The following is a 21,394-nucleotide window of genomic DNA, read 5'->3' as shown; positions in this document are numbered from 1 at the left end:
TAGTGAAACAATGAATACTAATATTTTTTCAAATTTCCTTTATTCATTTTAGTTATCATTTTAAACATTTTTTTTTGTATATTTAATAAGTTCTACTCTACACTCTCCTCGCTTTTCTCGGCCTCAACGGTGTCCACGTGACTCTCGTATTATCAGTCACCGATATTATATTCATTCCTCCCATTTGGAGACCCTTGAGTGATGCCTGCGATTGTATCAAAAAAGCTCTCTCATTTATAGTTTAATTGTGTTGATATGTGAATTACAGGAGTTTGGGCGCACGGAAAATATACTCTAGGATCATGAATATTTCCGATTTAAGAATATTTATTCCTGTGGTGAGGATAACAGCCTCGTTAGTCGAGAATATCTCTAAAATTCATGAGTGAAGGATATTTCAGTCTCAAATAGAAGCCAAGAATAAAAATAACCTCCCAGTTTGAGAGAAGCTCGGGAGAATTGCAGAAGTAAAAGTATTTCAAACTTGATTTAAAATGATTTGTCAATCCAAAAATATCTCTTTCAAATTCTTGAATGACAAGTTGAGCAGTCTTGAATAAAGGATATCAATTTAAAAATCTAGAACAATAATTTTATCCACGAATATTTTTATTTCCGTGCGGATGTCATGGAGTGTTTTTAGTGTGATTAAAAATTTGAGCGAAGGGTGGAGGAAAGATCTGCGTGTGATGGAGACGTGGTTTTTGAACTGGTTGTCACAAATTTTTTGTTGGTTGAGGCGAGAAGATGATGTATTGAGTACTTGAAATTATACTTGATTTAAAAACTCACCATTCTGCCCGGTCCAAGACCTCTCACTCTGACTCTCACAGTTTGAAAACCCTGTTCCAGTGCTTTCTGGAATGTTGGTGGCAAATGTAATGAATGAGACTTTGAATTCTCAGTATTTAAGGTAAATTATCAGTGTTTTGAAAATACTTACAGCACTCACGCTGATGGCTGTTGCCTGAGCTGCTACATTCGTGGCTCTCCTGGCACCTGTGAATCCCTCAGCTCCACACGTGTGATATATTTGAACAACTCCTGTTCTCATGAAGAAAAAAAAAACAAAACAAATAGAAAATGAAACCTTCTCCACTTGTACATGAAATTCTTCTCCCAAAAACTATTAAATAACTGTACCTTTATGGTCAGTCAAAGAAATCAGAGTATTATTTTTCGAGCACTTGACATTGATAATAGGAATTTCCTTGAAGGGTATCCCATTGAAAAGCCTGTTCGGCAAATTCTCGTCAGGGAATATGTCTGACCTACAACAGTCATCAGATAAATCAATGAATAAACAAAAAACCATTGGAGATGAGACAAAATGGACTTAATCTGCTCCATAACTATATCACTCAAACTATTTTATTCTGAATGAAACTATTGTCGAGTGATGGTACTCACTTGCTCACAACAGTGTCAATCTCAATCCCAGTCTCCCCCTGGGTACCCTCATCCCTCCTTGGCATATTTTTATTCTGATTTCTCCTGTCTTCTTTCGGTAAATATGAGGTTATGTGGAAAAATCTTGAGACAACTGGCACCATCAACACCTGTTTATGCGTCAATGGTGATTGACAACAAACTCTCTCCATTAATGAAGGTCTCAATGCACTTATCACTGATTTCAACATCTTGTAAACACTAAATAACAATTGTTTTACTTGTTATTCGCGTTATTTACCCGTGAGTGCCCGTGAGTTGTACTCACGAAGTCGCCATGCAGGAATTACCATTCTCCATCCCACCGAATGCACATGCGCAAGTCCGCGAATATTTAATCCTGCGCAGACCGGTCATTGTTATTTGTTCTCTCGTAAACATCACCCCTAACCTTCAAGAATGTCTAAACCGCCAAAACGTAAATACGTTTCCATCGAAGTCGCTCAAAAACTCAAAGCCCTTGAAGATTTAAAAAATGGAATTCCTGTCACCACAATAGCCCAGGTCCTTGGTGTATCTGCAAAAACAGTCAACTCGTGGGAAAAGAACAGAGAAAAATTCCAAGATTGGGAGAAAGTGTTTACTGGAAATCTTCCCACTAAAGTGAAACGGCTGAAGAAACCTGAAAATTACAAAGTGGATCAAGCGACTTGGATATGGTACAAGGAGAGGAAATCTGCAGGTCTACCCCTGGACTCGTCAACAATAAGAACGCAAGCTCGATGGTTTTGGAATACCCTAGGGGGGAGCCCAGGATTTGATGCTAGTGCTGGCTGGTTGGCTCGTTGGAAGATACGACATGGCCTTCAACCCTGTTCCTCCACTACATCATCCAATCCATCGAGTAAAAAAGCTCCAGACGACGATCATCTCCAAGAATCAACACAAGTTTTCAAAGAAATATTGGAAGGAATCATTGCGACAGAGAATCTCAGTCCTCACCAGATCTTCAATTGTGACAAAATTAGCTTCAATTATAAACAATTACCAAAAAACGCCCTGAGCCAGCTGAATGATTCCTCGTTCAAGGTTCATTGGGAACGAATGACTGTGATGGCTTGCAGCAATGCCTCTGGGAGTTTCAAGCTTCCTCTAATGATCATTGGAAATGCTAAGGATCCCATACCTTTGAGGGGAATTAGACACATTCCTGTCTCCTACAAAAGCCAGAGAACGTCCAGCTTGACGAGTAATATTTTTCTCCAGTGGTTTAAGGAAGAGTTTGAGCCATTAGTGAAGTTTTATCTGATCCAGGCTGGATTGCCCATGAAGGCTGTTTTAACTATGAACGATTGTGGAGGTCATACGAATAATTTGGAGAGTGACTTTATAAGGGTTGAAGCCCTGGAGGAGGATTTCGCTGGGGTTAGGCAGCCATTGGGACATGGGTGTCTTCAAGAGTTGAAGATGAGGTAGGTAGGCTTTTTATTCGGTCCTAGAATAAACTGATAGACCCTAGTATTGAAGACAATGCCACTGGCCAGCGATTATTTAATTTGCAATTTTTAACATCATGTCTTAATTACTTCAATTTTATTCATTAAATTATTCATGTTTATTTATTCATATATTTAACCGGTTTTAGATTTTATTGCTCCTCATACGTAGTTGTAGTTTTTTATTTTCATTCTATTTTGCTTCAGGTATAGGAGGAAACTGATGGCACATGTCGTTGGGCATTTCAATACTGGAGCTGTTTTGCTGGAGGCGGTGGATAATGTGACGTTGAGAGAGGTTGTATTCTGGATGCGAGACAGTTGGAGGGAATTGGCATCTTCGACCATTGTCAAGTGTTGGGAAAAGGTAATTACATCATTAAAATATTTTGATTTTCGTTGAATGCTAATTTTGGGTGAGGTCATGGAAAAACATTGAGGGTTCAATGTTTTTCCAATGTTACAAAATAAAATTGTAACTCACTGGTTTTTCTTCAGTTATGGCCAGGAATCTCCAAGTGTCCAGGAGTCATAGGAGACTTGAGCAAGTATACTGAAAATGTTGATTGCGATGATAAGAAATTCCATGAAGTATATGTTAACGAAGTAGATCTCGTGAAAGATCAATTTTTGTTTGCACTGCAAAAAGTCAATGATGAAATTGAAATAGCTGATGTCGATCAGTGGTTGAATCCTAATTTACATTTATCAGAGGACGAATGCCTGTCAGACAATGATATTGTTGTGCTAGTTAACGATCAAGAGGCTGAAAAAAATAACCCACAACCTGAACTCCCCGAGGTTACTTTGCCAGAGGCAATGTCGAGTCTTGATAAAGTTATTAGACATTGTGAAAAAGGTAACTCTTACAGACCAGATCATGTCGCGGTTTTGCGTGAAATTCAAGAGGCGATGAAACTCAAAGAGAAGCAATCAATTCAGCCAATCTCACAGAATCGGCCCAATTTTGAGAATAGCGGGGGTTCAGATCTTATTCAAAGTTACTTAGCTGCCTTCCACGAAAGTTGAATTTGCATTTTGGTCAGGTCAGACGTAAATGACCGGTTCCTGACCGTTTGCTCACCCTAACCGAATTTTGACATGAGCCAAAATGACAAAAAATCATCTATACAGTTGCAAATCGACTGTGATTTTTATTTCAGCAATTTTTTAGGTCATTTTTTAAGGCTTCAATCCAAAATATTTTTGGTAGAATTGACTTGCTATCGTTTATTATTATCAATGGACATCATTTTGTTCCTGACCATCTGGTCAGATTCTCGGCGCGGTAATTACCGCACATGACGGTGGCCATTGATGGTCATTTTTGTCACTCACATCATCACAAAAATCATCTTTACCTTTGTCATTGCAATATTTATTTGCAATTTTGTAACCATCTAGTAACGATCCGAAAATACGTCGGAAAATTTTGTTTCATTTCTTTTGCGAATATCCCTAAAAGTAATAGGTATATGTGTAGATGTATGTGAATAATGTACATATTCATAGCTTTACGGATGAATAAATGCAGGTTCCGAAGGGAAGCTGAAATGTTTCCATATAGAAATCTTTTGAATCTTGCTATTTTTTTTACTTTGAATTTGAAGGTTGCATTTTTCTAAATATCTTGATCGGTGACATTACTGAAAACTACAAGCTGTTTGCTACCTTTTCACCGCTGAAGCTGGCTTCAATTAAATCAATAATATGATAATATGAATGATGATTAATTTTTTTATACATTTTTGTCTCAAACCAGTTCTTTCATTCTGTTTCAATCTTCTATAACCTTTCTGGCTCCACTCAAGGAAATGGAGCCAGAAGTTTTCTCTTGAATTTTTCCACACGTGCATTCACGTATAATAATATGTCTTATAACAGGAACGGGAACATCCAATGAATACCAAACAAATCACCATTTTATAATAATTTATTATTACCATGAGATTATAATAATGACTGCAATTTCAATACATATTGTCTCACACAATTAATGGAGGGCAGTTCCGACAGATGCAACATCTCTTTCTCATCAAATTTTGATCTCTCATCAACAGAGCAAAGTAATGCCCCCATTATCAGCCCCAAGCAACAGTAATCTGTTGAGTGGCAGAACAGTCATTGCTGTGAGTACACCCTTGAACGCGTCCGACCTCAATTTCGAAGACGAGAAAGATGCATTCCCACTGATCTCAGTATGAACCCCAATCCGGTTGGCAGTTGTTCCCGAAATTAGCTGCTGTTCATATATTTCCATACAATGAACAGGTTCAGTAGCTCCTTTCAAATGGAACTTCAGCTTACCATCAATCGCACTCCAGATCGCTATAGTCTGATCCAAAGAGGAGCTCACAATCGTCGTCTCATTAATGGCTTTCAACTGCAAAATCTCGCACTCATGACCCTTCCACGAGGCTATAATAAGCCCGGTTCTGATGTCCAATATCGTAAGGACTCCAGAAGCCTGTCCCAATGCCACCCAGTTCCCACTAGGTGCCACTACAATGCATCTGATCAATCCAGTCGGATTCATCGCGACTTTCATCTCATTTACATACTGAAAACTCCTGCAATCAATGATTCTCAACGTAATATCAGTAGTTGCCGCTAGAAGTGACGTAGAAGGAGCATTACTAGCAACCAATGTGTTAACCGGCGCCGGTCTGGAGCTCTCGGGACACCCCAATAGGGACCCCATGAACGGATCCCAACAATGAACTGTCCCATCACAAGTAACAGCGTACCTCAATGATTCTAAAAACGTCAACGCCAAGATGGACTTTTTGTGACCAGTGTAGGTGTACTGACACGAAGACACTGTCCCACCGTCTCCCTGACTCCTGAGACTCCAGAGTTTGACTGTTTTATCTCGTGCACCGCTCATAAAACTATTCTCATTATCCAATACCGAGAGACACCTCACACTGTTCGTGTGACCAGAGAAGCTCTGGAGTTTGATCTGCTTCATGTTGAAGTTCAAATCCTTGTCGGGTCTCCCTATCTCGTGCTCCCAGTAGGCGAGCCAGTTGCCTCGAAGCTGACGACCACTGGAAGAGGAATTGACTTCCCGAGGAGGCGAGGCCTCCATGTTTTCCCCCATTTCGATCCTATTTCCTATCACAGACATGTTGCCAAAACTCCCTGCACCCTTTGTGATGATATCTCTATCGTCCAGTAGCTCATCAGTCAATGTGCGAGATGTCTCCGACCTACTCATACCCTGATCGACGTTCGAGATTGAATCCCCATACACATCGCACAAGTCTCGAATTAATTGATGATTTTTCAGTATTTCATTCATCACCCCTTCGTCCACGAATCTATAAAAGAGAAGATATGCCCTGTAGGCGAATTCCGATGTGAAGACTTGTTTCAATTCTTCATAAGCTCGATTCCTTTGCAAGTTGAAGCCATCGTGATCGGCAACCGGCGGAGAATACGAAATTGCGACTTCAGAGGATAATCCAAAATTTTGACAAGCGGAAGAATCCACTAACGTCCAATCTTGGCCGTCATTTCTTTTATTGTCCTCCGCGTATCCTTCGCTCCTCGGCGAATGACTGAGTCTCTCACAGGTATCTCCTCGTTTCTTATCTTCCTGAAGGTCTAGTTTATCGCAAAACACTTTATCGAATGCTAGAAAGAACCTTTGAATAGGCACAGACAAGTGGCATTTGGTGGCAGTGCATCCAAACCGAATACTTAAACTGGACATTGCGTCCAAAAATTTGTCCGCGAGTGCTTGTCGCGCAATCGCTCCAGAAGGATAAGTGTACCTAGTCGTAGAAAGAATCCTCACAGTTGGATGTAGAATCGATCTGACGATAGTCTCATTCAAAGTGTCCATCAACGCAGCATCCGATAGATACGGGGTGATGTGAGTTAATAATGCCAAACATGAGACCAGGCCGCCTTCGAGATTCGGCGTTAGCTTTCGCTTGCAAAGGGTCAAGAGCTCGGCCATGTGTCCAAAATATTGTACCAAAATCATCTGCTCTCCGTAGAGACTCGCAATCGCTGACAACGATTCTAAAACCTTTGAGGCATTGACGTCCCCTATCAATTGAGATGAATCATCGTCGATGGGGAACAAATTCGCTCGTCCTACGTAGCATAAGGAAAGCATTCTCAGGAGATTACGAGAGAGAAAACGAGCTGTCAAGACAGGACCGAGCCGATGCGACAGCCAGATCACGGACTCTGCACTCATGTCTGACACCTTTGACTCGTGAATCAACGCTTTCTCGGTTTTTCTACTCGAAGAGTCGATTTCATCCTCTGGTGAATCGCCAGAGATATTCAAGTAGATCGTCTTCCTGTTTTCAGAATCTAGGATAATCGCTGGATTTTCCGAAGGATTGGAGGTACTGGGGACGTTGCCTGTGTAGGAACCCACTATGGGCATGTCCTCACTCGACGTTTTGCTTCCCACGTGACATCCAATGGTATTGAATTCAATTACCGATTTGGTACTTCGTGCATCTGGGATCGGAATCGTCGGAGATTTGACAGCACCCGAGGGCGACGGTCTCGATCCATCGTCGACTAAGTCATCAATAAGATTGAGATTGAGTTCCAATTGAATGTCTTGTGATTTACAACTCTCAACTGGTGACACTACATCTTCAGTCTCCATGGAGAACACCTCGACTTCTGTCTCACTAGGTTTATCTACTTCAGGTACAGAGATGATTATCAAAGTTTGATTGTTTTCGGAATCAATTGAGGAGTCTTCATCCAAAGGAGACAAAACTGTCTCTATATCTCCACTTCCATCACTCAAGTCACAAGTCTTCAAATTTCCTGTTCTTCTACAATTGGGGCTAGAGGGACCTTGAGGAGAATCTCTGTAGCATCCGACAGCTTCAACGAGTGGAGTTATGAAGTGATCTAAGAATCTCCTGAGCCCCAGACGCACCATGAGTTTCAGCAGGAAACTTCTGTGGTACAGCCTCATGGTTTTAAATTTCGCGAATGTATTCGGTGGAAGGCAGTCCATGGACGTCATACTGTCCATCACAGAGCCATTCTCATAGAGCTTAACTATCGGAGTTAGAAAAATTTCCGATGTCTCCTTAGGTCCTAAGGACTTTGCCATGGGATCGAAGAGGTACCAGGCTGCAAGAACTGCGCTGTAAGGCTCTTCCATTATCTGTTTAACATGAGGAACTATCAGTTGCAGGCTCGATTCCATCGAATTTCCAGCAAACATGAGAAGCTTTTCCAACTCTCTAGCCACAGCTTTGACCTTACACTCACTTATTTTACATAGGAATTGAATTTTTGTTCTTGTATTCAGTGAATTGAGATCAGCAATTTCGTCGTCCTTGAAGAGAGTGTTGAGATCTTGCACGAGCTTCTCGTACTCTTGAAGCATTTCGATGACATTGAAGAGGTGTTGGAAGTACTTTGACGAGGGAAATAAACTGCTGGAGAGAATTGGTTGGAGGAACTGGTGGGCTGACGGTGGGGGGAGTCCCATGGGGGTCACCGTGGGGTAGCGAAAGGGAGATGTATCGAGGAGGTCGGTGGAGTCGATGGAGTTGACGCCGTAGGTCTTTGGAGTAATTTCAACCTGAAGGAGAAGTCCCACTGCGTTTCTCACACACTTCGGGAGGATTTCTGGGGTTTCAAGCAAAATGTTGATGCACGTCTCCAGGCGACCAGCGAAGGAAGACTTTCCAGTGTTCCAGGTTGCGCGGAATTTCTTGGGGAGGAAGATCTCGAGGATGAGACAGCCGAGGATCTGCTGTTCTTTTATGCGAGCGCAAGCTACGATCTGGCGGTAGTTGGAGGAGGGGTTGGGCTGGGGAGAGGCTTTTGGGTTGTAGGGGCGGTGGGAGATTTTGTTTATAAATGAATGGGTAGACTCTACTTGGAGGAGTGCGGAGACTGGATTGTAGTCCTTCGGGAGTTGGATGATTTGGGAGGGCTTGTCGGGACGCGATGGCTCCTCCGGAGCCAGGAGGGAACCACGGGATCGGCTGAGGAGGCGACTGAGGGCTAGGGGAGAGGAACGGGCCACGTTTAGGGTGGTGGGAGGGGGATCCTCTTCCTCCAAGCCCGAACTGTGGCCTTCGTCCTCACTCTTTTGGTCGGATCGATCAGTCTCTGTTGAAAATCAAAGAAAGATAGGGTCAGCAAAATAATAATGTTTTTGTCAATCACAAAAAACTCTCTGTCTATTCATAAATCTCGATTCCCTCATTTTTTTTTGAATTTTATTTCAGTCCGATCCATATTATCGAAAAAAATTATTGAAACTGATTGACTGATTTCTGAGATATTCGCGGGAAACGAGTTAAAAGCGAATTATTTCACCTAAATAACTAATGGACCGATCGGGTTTAAATTTTGAACTCACTGCTCGATGCTCTCGCATTGCTAACCCGTAATCGAGGAGCAGATTTACTCCAATACGGTGATGGAATGATTTTCTGTGGATGTGGCTGTGTGAATAATTGTACCACACCAGAATTCGTCAAACTCGTGTGATTGTCCACTAGCTGTAGGCAAACATTCTTCGCCTTTATTGCAGCAACGCCGGACAATCTGAATCAGAGAAAAACAGAAGACAACTAACTGATCAGATGATTATGTATTTGGTAGATTTGGATTACAGCTATCGAAAGGTACTTCATTTGGACTTTCTCTACACCCCCAGGATAAATATCTAACCATAGCCGGTTTTCAAAAGATTCCAGTCGTACTTGTAGCCAAATGTTAAATCAATCCAGTGATGGAGGCGCTCTGATACGTAGTGACTCTCCAGAGCCTCGCGATGTTTCTCAATGAAATCCTCTGGTGATCGGGCCCAACTGGGTAGCTCCAAGTCAGGAAGGTCTTCGTGAATTGACTGCAAAATTATTTTGGAACATTAAAAATATATTGGCTCAAAATTAAATATATGCACTATATTATATTAGATGATAAGAAATTAAGTTGAGATCAAATAAAATAAAATAACAATAATACTGACAGGAGAAAGGAGAAGAAAGGGCAGTGTGGATGTAAAACAAAGAACGCTTTTGAGAACATGAAAGAGACTAAATTGAATTGGATTGAATTGAGATTTTTCAATAGTAAAATACAATCATGAGATGATAAGAGGAGATAAATGGAACAATTCATTACGTCTTGTATAAAATACCTTAAAAACATCTGGACTCATGAAAAACTGTGGTATACACTCATCAGGACTCCACTCCTGTAGCCTCTGAATTGACGCAGGATATTCCCAAGGTACCCAATGTGACCTCACATGCTTACAGAGTACAGTTCTACTATATCTCCTCGATAAATACACATAATACGTAATTTCCGACAGAACATCGGACACGTGATGCCCAAACTCAGACGTCTGGGATTCAAACGTGAGATCCAACTGTCTGTCTCCCTTGTTCAACCGAAATTTCGATTTTGTCAGATCTCTCCAATTTTTCCCAGACCTGAAAGTAAAATCGGTGACCCAGGGCATCACGTGATGACAACAGGGATCTCCAAATCTCCGTCCAGCCAAATTATTCAGAGCGGTTAAGTAATCGAAATTGCTCAATTGTCCATGAAGCCACAATTCGCACAGTTCTTCTAAATTCTCGTTCAATCCAAAGTCTGGACCTCTCGAGGCAAATGCTGATCTCAACGAATGAGAAATTTTATTCTTCAAATAAATAGATTTTTCTTGAATTTCTGAACTCTCGAATTGATCATCTGTTTTCACGTATATGTTATCGTCCAACTTTGGTATCACTAGAATTGTGTAGTTCTCCAATAGTAAAATATCACTAAGAGTGATCTCTCCGAGGGCTAAACCAGAGTCGTGCAAGTCCCTGGACAGATGTAATAGTTGATACACGAGAAACAGAGGCTTGCTGTAGCCTGTTGACAATGCTGCTGGACTGTACATATTACATTCTTGTAGAGAGTATTTGGCAGTCTGCTCATGGAGTGTTATGAAGGCTGATGTTGTCTCGATTGCTAGAATCGCTGGCAGGAGATTGCAGTGTGGACGGGTATTCGTACTCGGGGCTATGGAAATTACGTGACTGTTTTGGAGGTGGACTAGGGGACATCCGTACAGTCTCGTTAAGACTTCGTGCATTACTGATACGTCGCTGCTGCTTGGGGTCAAGAGGGGCTGCTCTTTTGGTTCGGGTAGGTTCCATATACCTGAACAATACGTGGAAGTAAATGATCATCTTTTGAAAAGAGGTGTGAAAGAAAATCCGTCAGAAAAATGACGGTAATTTTGCACCTCTAATTTCGACAGAATGATTTTAAAACTCCTGATATTTTCGCTCATCATTGATAACTATAGAATAAATAAATGTTTCATATATTTGGCATTGACTCACTATAATATTTCTTGTAGGCTTCCTTCCACAAATTTCTGTAATTCGTCTCGGAAACATAACGAAGTAGTTGAGCAAAGGTCAAATCCGAATGTACCTTCGAACTAATGGAATGTTTATCTCTTGGTAGTGGAATTGTATTCCTGAATTGTTTCTCATAAACCTGGAGAAACAGAGAGAAAGGTAATATTATTTTTTTCACCGAATTATGAACGAAATTCATAAGAATTTTGATAACGTAATGAATTTCAATACTCTATGGAAATAAGATTTCTTCGAAATGCTATCATTTATTTATCTTCATGAGTATTATTTGAATGGTAAAATCGCGGGGAGGCTACAAGGGAAATTTTTGTGTGCCTCGAAAATGAGGGAAATTTCCATAAATCTTGAAAGAAGTGACAGGCTGAAAGGCAGTAAATATGAGGCACATAACAGGCGTAAAAAAATCAATATGTAAGGATAGCTGCGAAGCTAAATACTGAGGGGAGGAGGCTATGGCGAATGCAAAGCTGAGGTGGACGTCTTGGAGAGAAAACGTAATTTTGGCGGTATGGCAGTATATATCTTGATTGAGGAAGAATTGTTACTTGAGGTTGAGGCGCAAGGCAAAATTTTAATTAGTATTTGATTTCTTAAAATTATTGTTGTTGTCCCGTGAAGGAGGAGAGGCCTACACACTCAGTTCTAAGATGAAGGAGGGGGGAGGCATGTGTAGATGTAATACAAAGAAAAACTTTTGTAACATCAAGGAGATTGAGAATTTACCTTCACATAAATTCTTGTCCAATTGGGTCCCAATTCATCTAAAGACGGTTGTGCTATAATTTCATCAGCTGACAATCGTTCATGAAGAATAAAGTCGATTCGACCTATATTTTGTAAACTCGATAACCAGTTTTTGTGGACTGTTGCATGAATTCTTCCATCAATTGTTAGTAAATATTTACGAGGAATATGTAACTCGGATTGAAGGAAATCCATGTTTGTCTAAATTTTCCACTGAATAACACTAACCTTAAAAAATACCGAGGATGTTTACCCTCAAAAATAATAACTTTTAATAGTTACAAAATGACTCATGTCCTTCGTAAAAATGTGGCTGTCCACATATCGCTTAAATTCTTCAACATTATGATGTGTAAAGATTACTGATTACTTGTTTTGGATAGTAAATATGTCAAACACAGCTGACCACCAATCGCGTCTTTTTCCATTTGAAGATGTTTTGGGGGAATATGCATGGAGCGATGACAATAATCTCAAATAGGAAGGGAAATTGAAAATCTTCTGCTGTTAGACATGTTTCTCCTCCGTATTTGGAAATATTAGTTAAAGGAGACTACTATGAATTTTAAAAAACTTCATATCCAATTAATTTTCTGAAAGCGATTCAATAACATGAACAAGATACTCATATTTATTTATACTTATTTCATTGTCGATATCGATACAAGGAAAAAATCATGTTGAAAAGTATATAATTTATACAGAATAATTGCGTGAATTTTTTGGCAACATTGAGGTATACGGTCGAAGAAGAGGATCAGGTAATGTATCGTCTCCAAGTGTCGAAACATTTTCTAAATTTAACAAGTGAATTTCTTGGTCCGAGCTGAAACACACGACAATTGTTTGATTATTTTCGTAGATAAGTGGAATTGGTACCATGGGTCAATTTGAATTGGCTAAGATTTTCTGTTAAATTTTTTCATGTGTGTGGATCCAAATAAGCGTTATATTTCTGATCCAAAACTGATAAAAACCAGGGTACTTGAACTATTAGTTTCAAAGAATCATTTAACATTTTAACATACTTTCTTAATTTGCCCGATAATTTGCGTGGCTCACTAGGATTTCTATTGAAGTGAACAGTCCCTGAAGGGTCATTCCTCTCTAATACTCCGTTGTATACTAAAAGATCATCCACAAGTATCTGAAATGATTAAGGTTTCATGAATTTCCTTTGCATATATTTTTCACGTCGTAGAAATTGGAAAACGCTTACCCCAAATTCTTTAACTTTTCTGGACGATGTTTTCGTGTAGTTCCATATCTTGATTCTCGAAACAGCCATTGGATAATCGAAAATAATGTAAACGCGGTTTATCTCTCCTGGCAAAATGGGGGCAAGCCATGAATGTTGTCCATCTGCACTATCATTAACTCCATCAACTAGTTTGTCCGGAGTTCGTATATCATTTTCAATTCCTTCAATTACATTGACACTTTCTGGATACGCAGCGACATCTGACAAAATTTAATTTGTTATGTGGATGGGTGTAACTTATCGAATCCATAGATAATTGATAAAATTTCTTTTCACGAGGAGAATACATACTTTTTTTAATTAAACGAATTGAGCGTCCCTGGGCATCAAAAAATTCAATTCCATTCAGACCAACGTAATAGGCATCTCCCCACGAAGAGAATATAACGATTTGATAAACGAAGCCTTCCGGCACTGGTGGTGCCTCATAGTTGATATCATCCAGTAAATCAAGAGTCTGCAGATGAGATTTTGATGGGGTACTGTTACTCATTGTTTTCGGTCGTTGAATGACACTGATTTCCTGCGAAAAATTATAGTGGCAGAATCCCGGTGCTCTTCTGATGATGAAGCCCTCAAAATTATCACCAAAGAGCTTTTTCCCGTCTAATTCAATCATTAAATGTTTCACCTAGTGAAATATTGATAAGCAAATGAATTAAGAATCGATGGTAATATCTAGGGATGTAACGGATAAAGCTGACACACGTAAATTACACGTCACCGACCGAAAGCCAATTACTGACCATTTTTGATCAGAAAAAAAATTCCTACCGATAATTCCAACAAAATTTTCTAGCGAATTCGCTAGGTATTCTATTGAATTTTTTCATACGTCTACGAAAGAATGTCTTACGAGCTGTAAACTTTGTGGAGACAGTGAGGTACTCACTCCACAATAAGATGCTTCCAATGATCCGTTATAATTCCATATTCTTATACCAGTGATAAACACCTCAGTGTTGAATGTAATCATTATCTCAGGAATGACATCAGGAATTTGTTGGATTATCCACATATTTTTGGACTCCATCGTGAAATTCTTTTGGTCTAGTAACCGATATATCCCTTCATCCTCTATGTTACAGTGCAATGAGATCTTGCTCCCAGGTATATTGCCCTGATCTCCAATAATTTCAATTCCATTTAACCCTGCAGACATAAGAATTTCCTCATGAAACGTCAGAATGTCCTTCGTCACGCGTATCATCGCACATAATTTCAATTTACCTATCATGTCAGAATCGTTCCAATTGGATAATAGCAATAGTTTTATTTCTCTACATGCAACCGACATTGTTTTATCAGTAATACTACCAGATGACATGATTGGATTTTCTATCGTTGGTATAACGTCTAGCTCAGTTGCTCCTGTGACGGGCCTGTCCATTTCTATTCCCTGGGACGCTGAGTAATCCATAAACTCATGAAATATACGATCGTTTCGGGAAATTAGTTCCAAAATGTTTTCATCCGTTGTAAATAAAATTGTCTGCAAACATTGGCATAAATCAATCTCACAACCAGTCGTTCATACATTTCACTCTCAACTGAGTTGAATAATAATTTGGAAATTACATCAGTATGTTAGAATTGAAGTAGTATAAACATAATTTGAATTTCAAAGATGAAAATCTTGAATGTACTAAATCTGTTGCTCATTATTTGGCCGCGATACACGCAACCGATTGAAGAGATTTCAATTGTATTTTTACTATTAAATAGTTCCCTAATCTATTGATTATGAGTCCCCAATCAGCTTTAGGCTGTAAGTTATACTTTGGTATGCGCCGTAGACACTTCTAGAAAATTCTAGAGCTTTCTGGAATACTCTCGGGTTTTCTGAACAATTCGAAAAATCCAGAAAATTCTTTTGTTTCACAGAGAGTTGTTTTCATATTTTCTAGAAAATTTGAAGGAAGCACCTCAATGTTTTCTACTTTTCTAGAACACCCGAGAATCCGACATGATCTCTAATCGATTCAAGTTACACATTCTCAATGAACATAAAGAAAAATTCTTCACTCACATCTCCGAAAGAATTTATATCCCCAGCGACATCGCCAGAAGCTCGCGCAATTTCTCCAGAAAATATAACAACATCGTCTAACTTAATGACGACATCTTTGGCACCTTGATACGAGTGTATCCTCGACTTATTATAGTTCCATATCCTAATTAGTCCGATATTAACTCTCTTCGATAATTCCATGTGAACTGAAATTTGTCTCCCTCGCTTATAGGGAGCATGCCACATATTTAGATCATCACGCGTTCGGTAAATACCATTGATCAAATTGGTAAGAGCAGGATCGTCCGAAGGTTCATTAGAATCATCCAACTGCGACCATATCTAGATGAAGCATATTAACAAAAATAAGTATCAACCGCAATCCGATCAGTTTTATTTTTGTGTTGTGTTTGAGTGCTGTCGGTTTGGACAATCAGCCCAGGAGTAGCAATTGCTGTATATATTTGTTAATTCAAATATTTTTTACGGACAACATTTTAACAAAAATTACGCGGAAAATAGTGTTTTTAAGTTTTTTCCTCGAAAAACGCAAGGTTTTTCCCGAGGTGCACCTCCCCTTGACTCCAACTTCATTTCTACTTATATAAAATTGCTGAAGACAAAAAACATATTCATAAAAATAAGTATAAGAATAATAAATTACAGAGAAGAATGGAAACTTCGAGAAATTCAAGAATTATTTTTAACTTCGGTAAAAAGAGATTCTATTTTTCATATCGACGAGAGCCCTCCCTTTCTTACCTTATTCAATGAAACAGCCTCCCCCAACGACGAAAATATCTCCATGCCATTCAACCCTACATAATGACGGTCACCCCATGTGCTCAGAATGTCAACTGTTATCAAACTTCCCTCTGGTAATTCCGGAATGATGAATTCTTCATCTTGATCATTGTCAGAAAACAAATCGAAGGTCAGCAATTTCTTGCGATGTAAAGTGGCACTCAACTTTCTAGGAGTCACCGATGATTCTCCCCCTGTACTCAATTTTTTCAATTCGTCGCTTAATAATACATCAGCACTTGACTTTCTTCGGTGCTCTACGAGAATGGATTTCTTCGGTGATTCTATCGTTCTTCGCGATCGAGGGCGGTAATGGAACTCTGGTAAATGCTTTTCTCTTTTGATATCTTCATTGCGTCTTCTTACAGCTTGTGGTCGTCTGTTGATTTTACTGACTTCTTCGATTCCATTGAGCTCGTTTGTCAATGCGTCCGGTGCCAATATTTTGATGTTCCTGTAATGGATGAAATGTACTCATATTGCTTTTAGTCATACCGCCGGCAGTGCCAGTGTGGTTAACAAGCTGTCTCTATCTTTGAATTTCAATACAAATGGGCACTCATTACAGTTCTTTAAAAGAATTGAACCCATTGGTCATAAAACTTGGTAAAATATCAATTTTTAATTTTGAAGCATTGGTAAAGTAAATACTCGAACAATCACTTTCACGGTACCCCTCGATTTTTATGAATTAGTTGCAATGATTTGTCAAAAACAACAGAACAAGAAAAATAATGAATCATCTTTTCAAACGTACTCAGTCATTTCTGTCAGCCACGTTGGTAATTTCTCCTCTCTAGACGTCAACGGAAGCGTTGACTCTTTTTCCACCACTCGATCCATATTTTTTAATTGATAATTTCCACTATTTTCATCTTCTTATCCTTTCCATAACAACAGCTGACTTTAAATTCATCACGTTTACAATCCTGATGCAGTACATTGTATAACAACAAAGGGAACGATCACGTTTTGTTGACCACAATGTTTCCATGGTTACGGATTCAGTGTCAACGGTCTCCGGAAGGAAGAGAGGAAGATTTAAGGGCCATTTCGAGGAACATGTCGGGTCAGACATTGATATCTCCCCTGATTATGCATTTAAGGGGGAACGAGTTACCAAACACACTGTTTTCCGCGTGATTTTGCGACAGAAATTCAATTTTGTAGGTCAAATTCGTCTCCGACCGCTAAAAATTAGAGATTCGAATTTTTTCTAATCGAAAAATCAATTTTTGAAAAGGTCAGGATTGATCAAGAAAAGTCAGTGGACATTATTTGTGGTTGAAAAATTTGTATATTGATTCCTTTTTTTTCGAAGACTTCAAATCAGTTAGCACGTCACAATTTTTATATTTTGGCACATACATTAATATCATAAATATTTACACAAGTAGCAAACGTTAAATGATCACAATTCAGGAAATCTGTAGATAATCTAATAGAACACTGAGGTTATTGAGTAAAATTGGAAAAACTTCAGATCGAGATGCCGTATAAGATGTCTTTTTGCTCCCAAAAGGAAAATACCACTTAGTTCCTATCGTTAGTTTATAGATTCCAAAAAATTGTCAAGATCCACTTGATCTCGCACTTTTTACATGTCAGGTACTGAATGGAAAATAAATGACGAAATCACTATTTTCATGAGATTCGGATTACAAAATTACTAGTATGACTCGATAAAAATCCACATCTTCCAGAATCTATTCCTCTCATTGAACAATTGTTTCTTAAAAATGAGATTAAATAAATCATTAATATTGCAGATTAAATAAATTGTTCTAAAAAAATCGATCATTTTCTCTTGATTATTTACAATTCTGTCGAAATCGCCTTCTTTGGTGGTAAATCGTAAATTGCATCCATAATCATTTGTTGAAATTCATCATAAAACAATGAATCGAACATTAATTAGCTAAATTGATTTTTGATATTATAATTCGCGATGAGATTCCAGCCAGTCGATCAGTGGTAACGTCGGATGACCGCTCTGGACGAATGGGTAGAGATGATTCAGAATCGCGTAATAATGGAACCCAGCGCCCACCGTCACAAATATATGCCAAATAGCGTGAGCACAAGGTATCCTCCCGTCAGATTTGAAGAATATGAGACCAGCTATGTAGATGAATCCCCCAGTCTTGAGTTCTCTGATATTGTCAAATTTATTCTGTACAAAGTTTAAAAAGATTTCAGTAACAATTATTTTCTCTTGAACAAATCATTCTTCAAATGATATGAATCAATTTGTATCTTGTACGGAGAATACGAAACGAAGAACATTCAAGCCAGAAAGTGGGAATATCACTCGGCATGGATTCAGGTCGAGACTGGACTGTATTATTATTACGTTCGTTTTTTACTTACCACTGTAATGACAGCGATGCTGGGACCGACACCCATAATAAGATAAAAAATAGTCTCGAGCATTTTGTACCTCTCATGGAACATCTGTTGATACAGAATTCCAATAGTTGCCATGATCCACACTAAATATCGCATTGTTGGTACAATTTCATTGTCAGGGAAATCCTCTACCATCAGCCATGGAAAATATGTGGCAGCAATGAACACATAGATCATGGCACGATCGCATCGATGGAGAACGTCTTTCCATTGTCTAAAAAATAGTTCATTGTGCTACACTGAGAGAAAAACGACCAAGTTCTCAAACAAGTCTTGTTTGGGCCGACAAAATCGTTAGTTGAAAATTACAATTAAATTAAAACTAATGAATTATGGCATGAAGCCGTAAAATTTAATAAGTTTAAAGTCTATTTTATCACCACAAGGTCGAAGTTGTCACTTCGACTAGCTGTAATACCCTAAGAGAAACGGGAGGTATCACTTTTGATAATGTTAATTTTGCAGATTAAAAAAGGTTTCATTGCAATACTTATAGAGCATTGTATTTCCGTAAGTTAATAGATTATTTACTTGTGATCGCAGTAATGCATCGTATGGAACGAAGTTGATACTAAGAACAGGAGGAGGAGAGCAATTCCATAGACCAATGCTGAAATCAATTGAGTAGAGGTCATGGATCTTCTCAGCAATTCAATACTAGCGAATAATGCTGGTACTATCCAAATTCCATGGGTCATTATATTCGCACAGTGTTCAATGCACGTTGGTGTGTAAGCCTTATTCGTGGTGGCACGGGAATTCATCCACTTTATGCTAATAAAAGTCAAAAGAACCTTTGTTATTCTTCATGGGAAAAAAATTCCCTCTCCTTTACTTTGAAACAATTTTCAGATTCTTAATTTTTCAGTAAACCAACAAATTTCTGGAGTTGGCAAACTTTTGGCTAGAGAGAATACTCCAATACTCCAATACTCTCATTATTGCGACAAATAAAAGGAACTTCAATTCTAGAGAAGTTGGATTTCTCCCAATAAAATGTATCTCAAGAAGAGATAACTGGTATTCAGTACGAAATCATGTTTATTTGAAAATTAATTAATTATTCTCTTGATAAAATTAATTTTTTCTGCCAGTGTAGGTTTTCGTCCTAGCAAATTTCCTTGCCTACAGGATTTTTTAATCAATCACAATGTAATGTGTGAATTTCAACTCATTGCTTTAGAATGCCAGTTTCAATGAGCAAGTTGAATGAAAACGTTCTCTGTTAACAACAGCAACTGATACCAACTCAATGCTCCTTCAAAATCCAATAATGATATGAGCAATATCACACCACCAAGCAACAATGTTCGTCACTATATCCAACATTGAATTATATAATTCACTCCAATAGTTTTATCTTCCTAAGGCTTCCCACACAGCTACAATTATACAGCGAAACAGAGTAAATGTGCCCCACAAAAAATTTATTAAAAAACAGACGATTGCACTCACTCTTTAAGGCCTCGCAACTTTTGCATAGGTGCCATGATAGATTCCGCTAAGCAAGGTCCATCCATTATTACCGCTGATGAATGTCAAAGTGAACTGAAATTGCACCAGGCAGTATCTTTGACCCTAATATCACGGATTCCAGCCCTTTTCAACTATGATATCTCCGCACTCTGTTACTTCATTGGTTCAATTTTTCACTCCTCACCTCTCAACAACAAATCCCCTCTCGTCATCTGAATGAAATATTCTTCATGATTCGACATTCTCATATCTCTACATTTTTCTAATTAAAAGAGATATCGAAAGAGTCTAGAGAATAGTGCTAACGCCAAAACGCAATGACCCGATAATTTCCTGTTTCCAGTGTCTTGACCCTCTCCACGCGCCGGCCACGTTATTCATTAAAAAAATGAGCCATTTCAAAATCATCTAAATTTAAAATAATCTAGCGCCGGGGATTAAGTGATGAAATCAAAGAAATAGCATTAGAAATTTTGCCTAGTTATTCGACATTCTCATATCTCTATATTTTTTATTTCCAAATGGAAGCACTGTTATCGTTCGAATTGAATTTCTTTTATCCTCAAATGTAGGTATTGTTGAGCCCTATCAATCCCCATTAATTAAAATTTAACTCATTTATTAATTATTAAATTTTTAAAAAAATTTCATGATAACTGAAATAATGTTCTGAATTGATTGAATGATGTCTTAAAAAAATTGTTTGAATCTCCTTTTGACCGAGTTCGAAGATGAACTAGATAACTTCCTGTTTTCAGGGCTTTGACCTTCTCCACGCGCTGCCCACGTTATTCATAAAAAATTGAGCCATTTCAGAATCATCTAAATTGAAAATAATTTAGCTTTTGGTAATTATGTGATGAAAACCAAGAAGTCCTTCAGGAATGTTTTAATTAGCAGAAAAAAATGATTTGAAGTGAAAATAACAAAACGAAGAATAACTAAATTAAGAAGTAGTTGAATGCAGCCGAGGCCCCTAATTTCTAGACGACTGAGCGGACTGAGCCATATTTTTTCATTCATTAAATGTCGCTGATAGAAAAAATAATTGATCGTATGATTATACGCGAGTAATATTACTGAAAGGTGAAATAATCAGAGCAATGTTCATTTAATTTATGGAATATCCAGTGCAAGTTGAAATCGTCCGGAAATTGAGCTGTGACTCGAAGACAAAAATTCTATTGTCGAATGAATGGAGCACGAGATAATTATATTTACCTGTTACTCTCCATTTTCCTGTTTACTCACCAGTTTTGTCAATGAATTTTCTCATTGACTCATGTAAATGTTTATGAATAATGCTCAGTACTGGTGAATTTTGAGCAACACAATGAGCATCGGCGGAGCACACCTGCACTCCGTTCTGTCAAAGCGAAAACTGACTCGTGAATTGACGCTACAG

General features: G+C 38.6%; 5 protein-coding genes across 9 annotated transcripts in view; 1 reads left to right on the top strand and 4 right to left on the bottom strand.

The window, feature by feature from the left end:
• Positions 1–43: 43 nt before the first annotated feature.
• LOC107038194 (30S ribosomal protein S11) lies at positions 44–1,741 on the bottom strand. The gene is made up of 5 exons (XM_015257127.1): positions 1,411–1,741; positions 1,144–1,271; positions 944–1,044; positions 793–858; positions 44–205 (listed from the first exon to the last, which is right to left on the bottom strand). Exons 1-5 carry the CDS (start codon positions 1,638–1,640, stop codon positions 98–100), a joined length of 633 nt encoding a protein of 210 aa, XP_015112613.1. The 5' UTR covers positions 1,641–1,741; the 3' UTR covers positions 44–97.
• Positions 1,742–1,828: 87 nt separating this feature from the next.
• The window catches only part of LOC107038211 (tigger transposable element-derived protein 2), a 41,299-nt gene continuing 21,733 nt past the window's right edge, over positions 1,829–21,394 (top strand). For 3 of the 4 annotated variants that reach the window (XM_015257175.2, XM_015257176.1, XM_015257174.1), the window contains exons 1-2: positions 1,829–2,861; positions 3,093–3,252. In XM_015257175.2, the coding sequence (XP_015112661.1) occupies positions 1,849–2,861; positions 3,093–3,252 (1,173 nt within the window). In that variant the 5' untranslated portion in view covers positions 1,829–1,848. Of the gene's footprint in view, positions 2,862–3,092; positions 3,253–3,383; positions 4,456–21,394 lie in introns of those variants that run through there. The other variant, XM_015257173.1, reaches the window with a different exon arrangement.
• On the bottom strand, positions 4,812–12,439 carry LOC107038206 (WD repeat-containing protein 81). Its single transcript, XM_015257149.1, has 6 exons — positions 12,008–12,439; positions 11,243–11,402; positions 10,039–11,057; positions 9,599–9,744; positions 9,253–9,440; positions 4,812–8,999 (listed from the first exon to the last, which is right to left on the bottom strand). Exons 1-6 carry the CDS (start codon positions 12,221–12,223, stop codon positions 4,939–4,941), a joined length of 5,790 nt encoding a protein of 1,929 aa, XP_015112635.1. The 5' UTR covers positions 12,224–12,439; the 3' UTR covers positions 4,812–4,938.
• Positions 12,637–17,014, bottom strand: LOC107038209 (protein KIAA0556). The gene is made up of 9 exons (XM_015257170.1): positions 16,862–17,014; positions 16,063–16,558; positions 15,319–15,642; positions 14,520–14,781; positions 14,182–14,441; positions 13,581–13,920; positions 13,248–13,489; positions 13,057–13,175; positions 12,637–12,854 (listed from the first exon to the last, which is right to left on the bottom strand). The coding sequence occupies exons 1-9, from the start codon at positions 16,945–16,947 to the stop codon at positions 12,725–12,727; spliced, it is 2,259 nt and encodes a 752-aa protein (XP_015112656.1). The 5' UTR covers positions 16,948–17,014; the 3' UTR covers positions 12,637–12,724.
• LOC107038212 (monocyte to macrophage differentiation factor) lies at positions 17,434–21,382 on the bottom strand. 2 transcript variants are annotated; one of them, XM_015257177.1, is made up of 5 exons: positions 21,211–21,382; positions 19,969–20,201; positions 19,045–19,287; positions 18,475–18,727; positions 17,434–18,277 (listed from the first exon to the last, which is right to left on the bottom strand). In XM_015257177.1, the coding sequence occupies exons 2-5, from the start codon at positions 20,031–20,033 to the stop codon at positions 18,041–18,043; spliced, it is 798 nt and encodes a 265-aa protein (XP_015112663.1). In that variant the 5' UTR covers positions 20,034–20,201; positions 21,211–21,382; the 3' UTR covers positions 17,434–18,040. The 2 variants fall into 2 exon arrangements, with proteins under 2 accessions (XP_015112663.1, XP_015112664.1); XM_015257178.1 differs by having other exon boundaries at positions 21,241–21,382.

The sequence above is a fragment of the Diachasma alloeum genome, unplaced genomic scaffold (genome assembly GCF_001412515.2).
Source record: "Diachasma alloeum isolate Michigan unplaced genomic scaffold, Dall2.0 Dall_scaffold_00279, whole genome shotgun sequence".
NCBI lineage: Eukaryota > Metazoa > Arthropoda > Insecta > Hymenoptera > Braconidae > Diachasma > Diachasma alloeum.
Note: the sequence above shows the minus strand (reverse complement) of the source record. Positions and strands in the feature narration are given on the sequence as shown.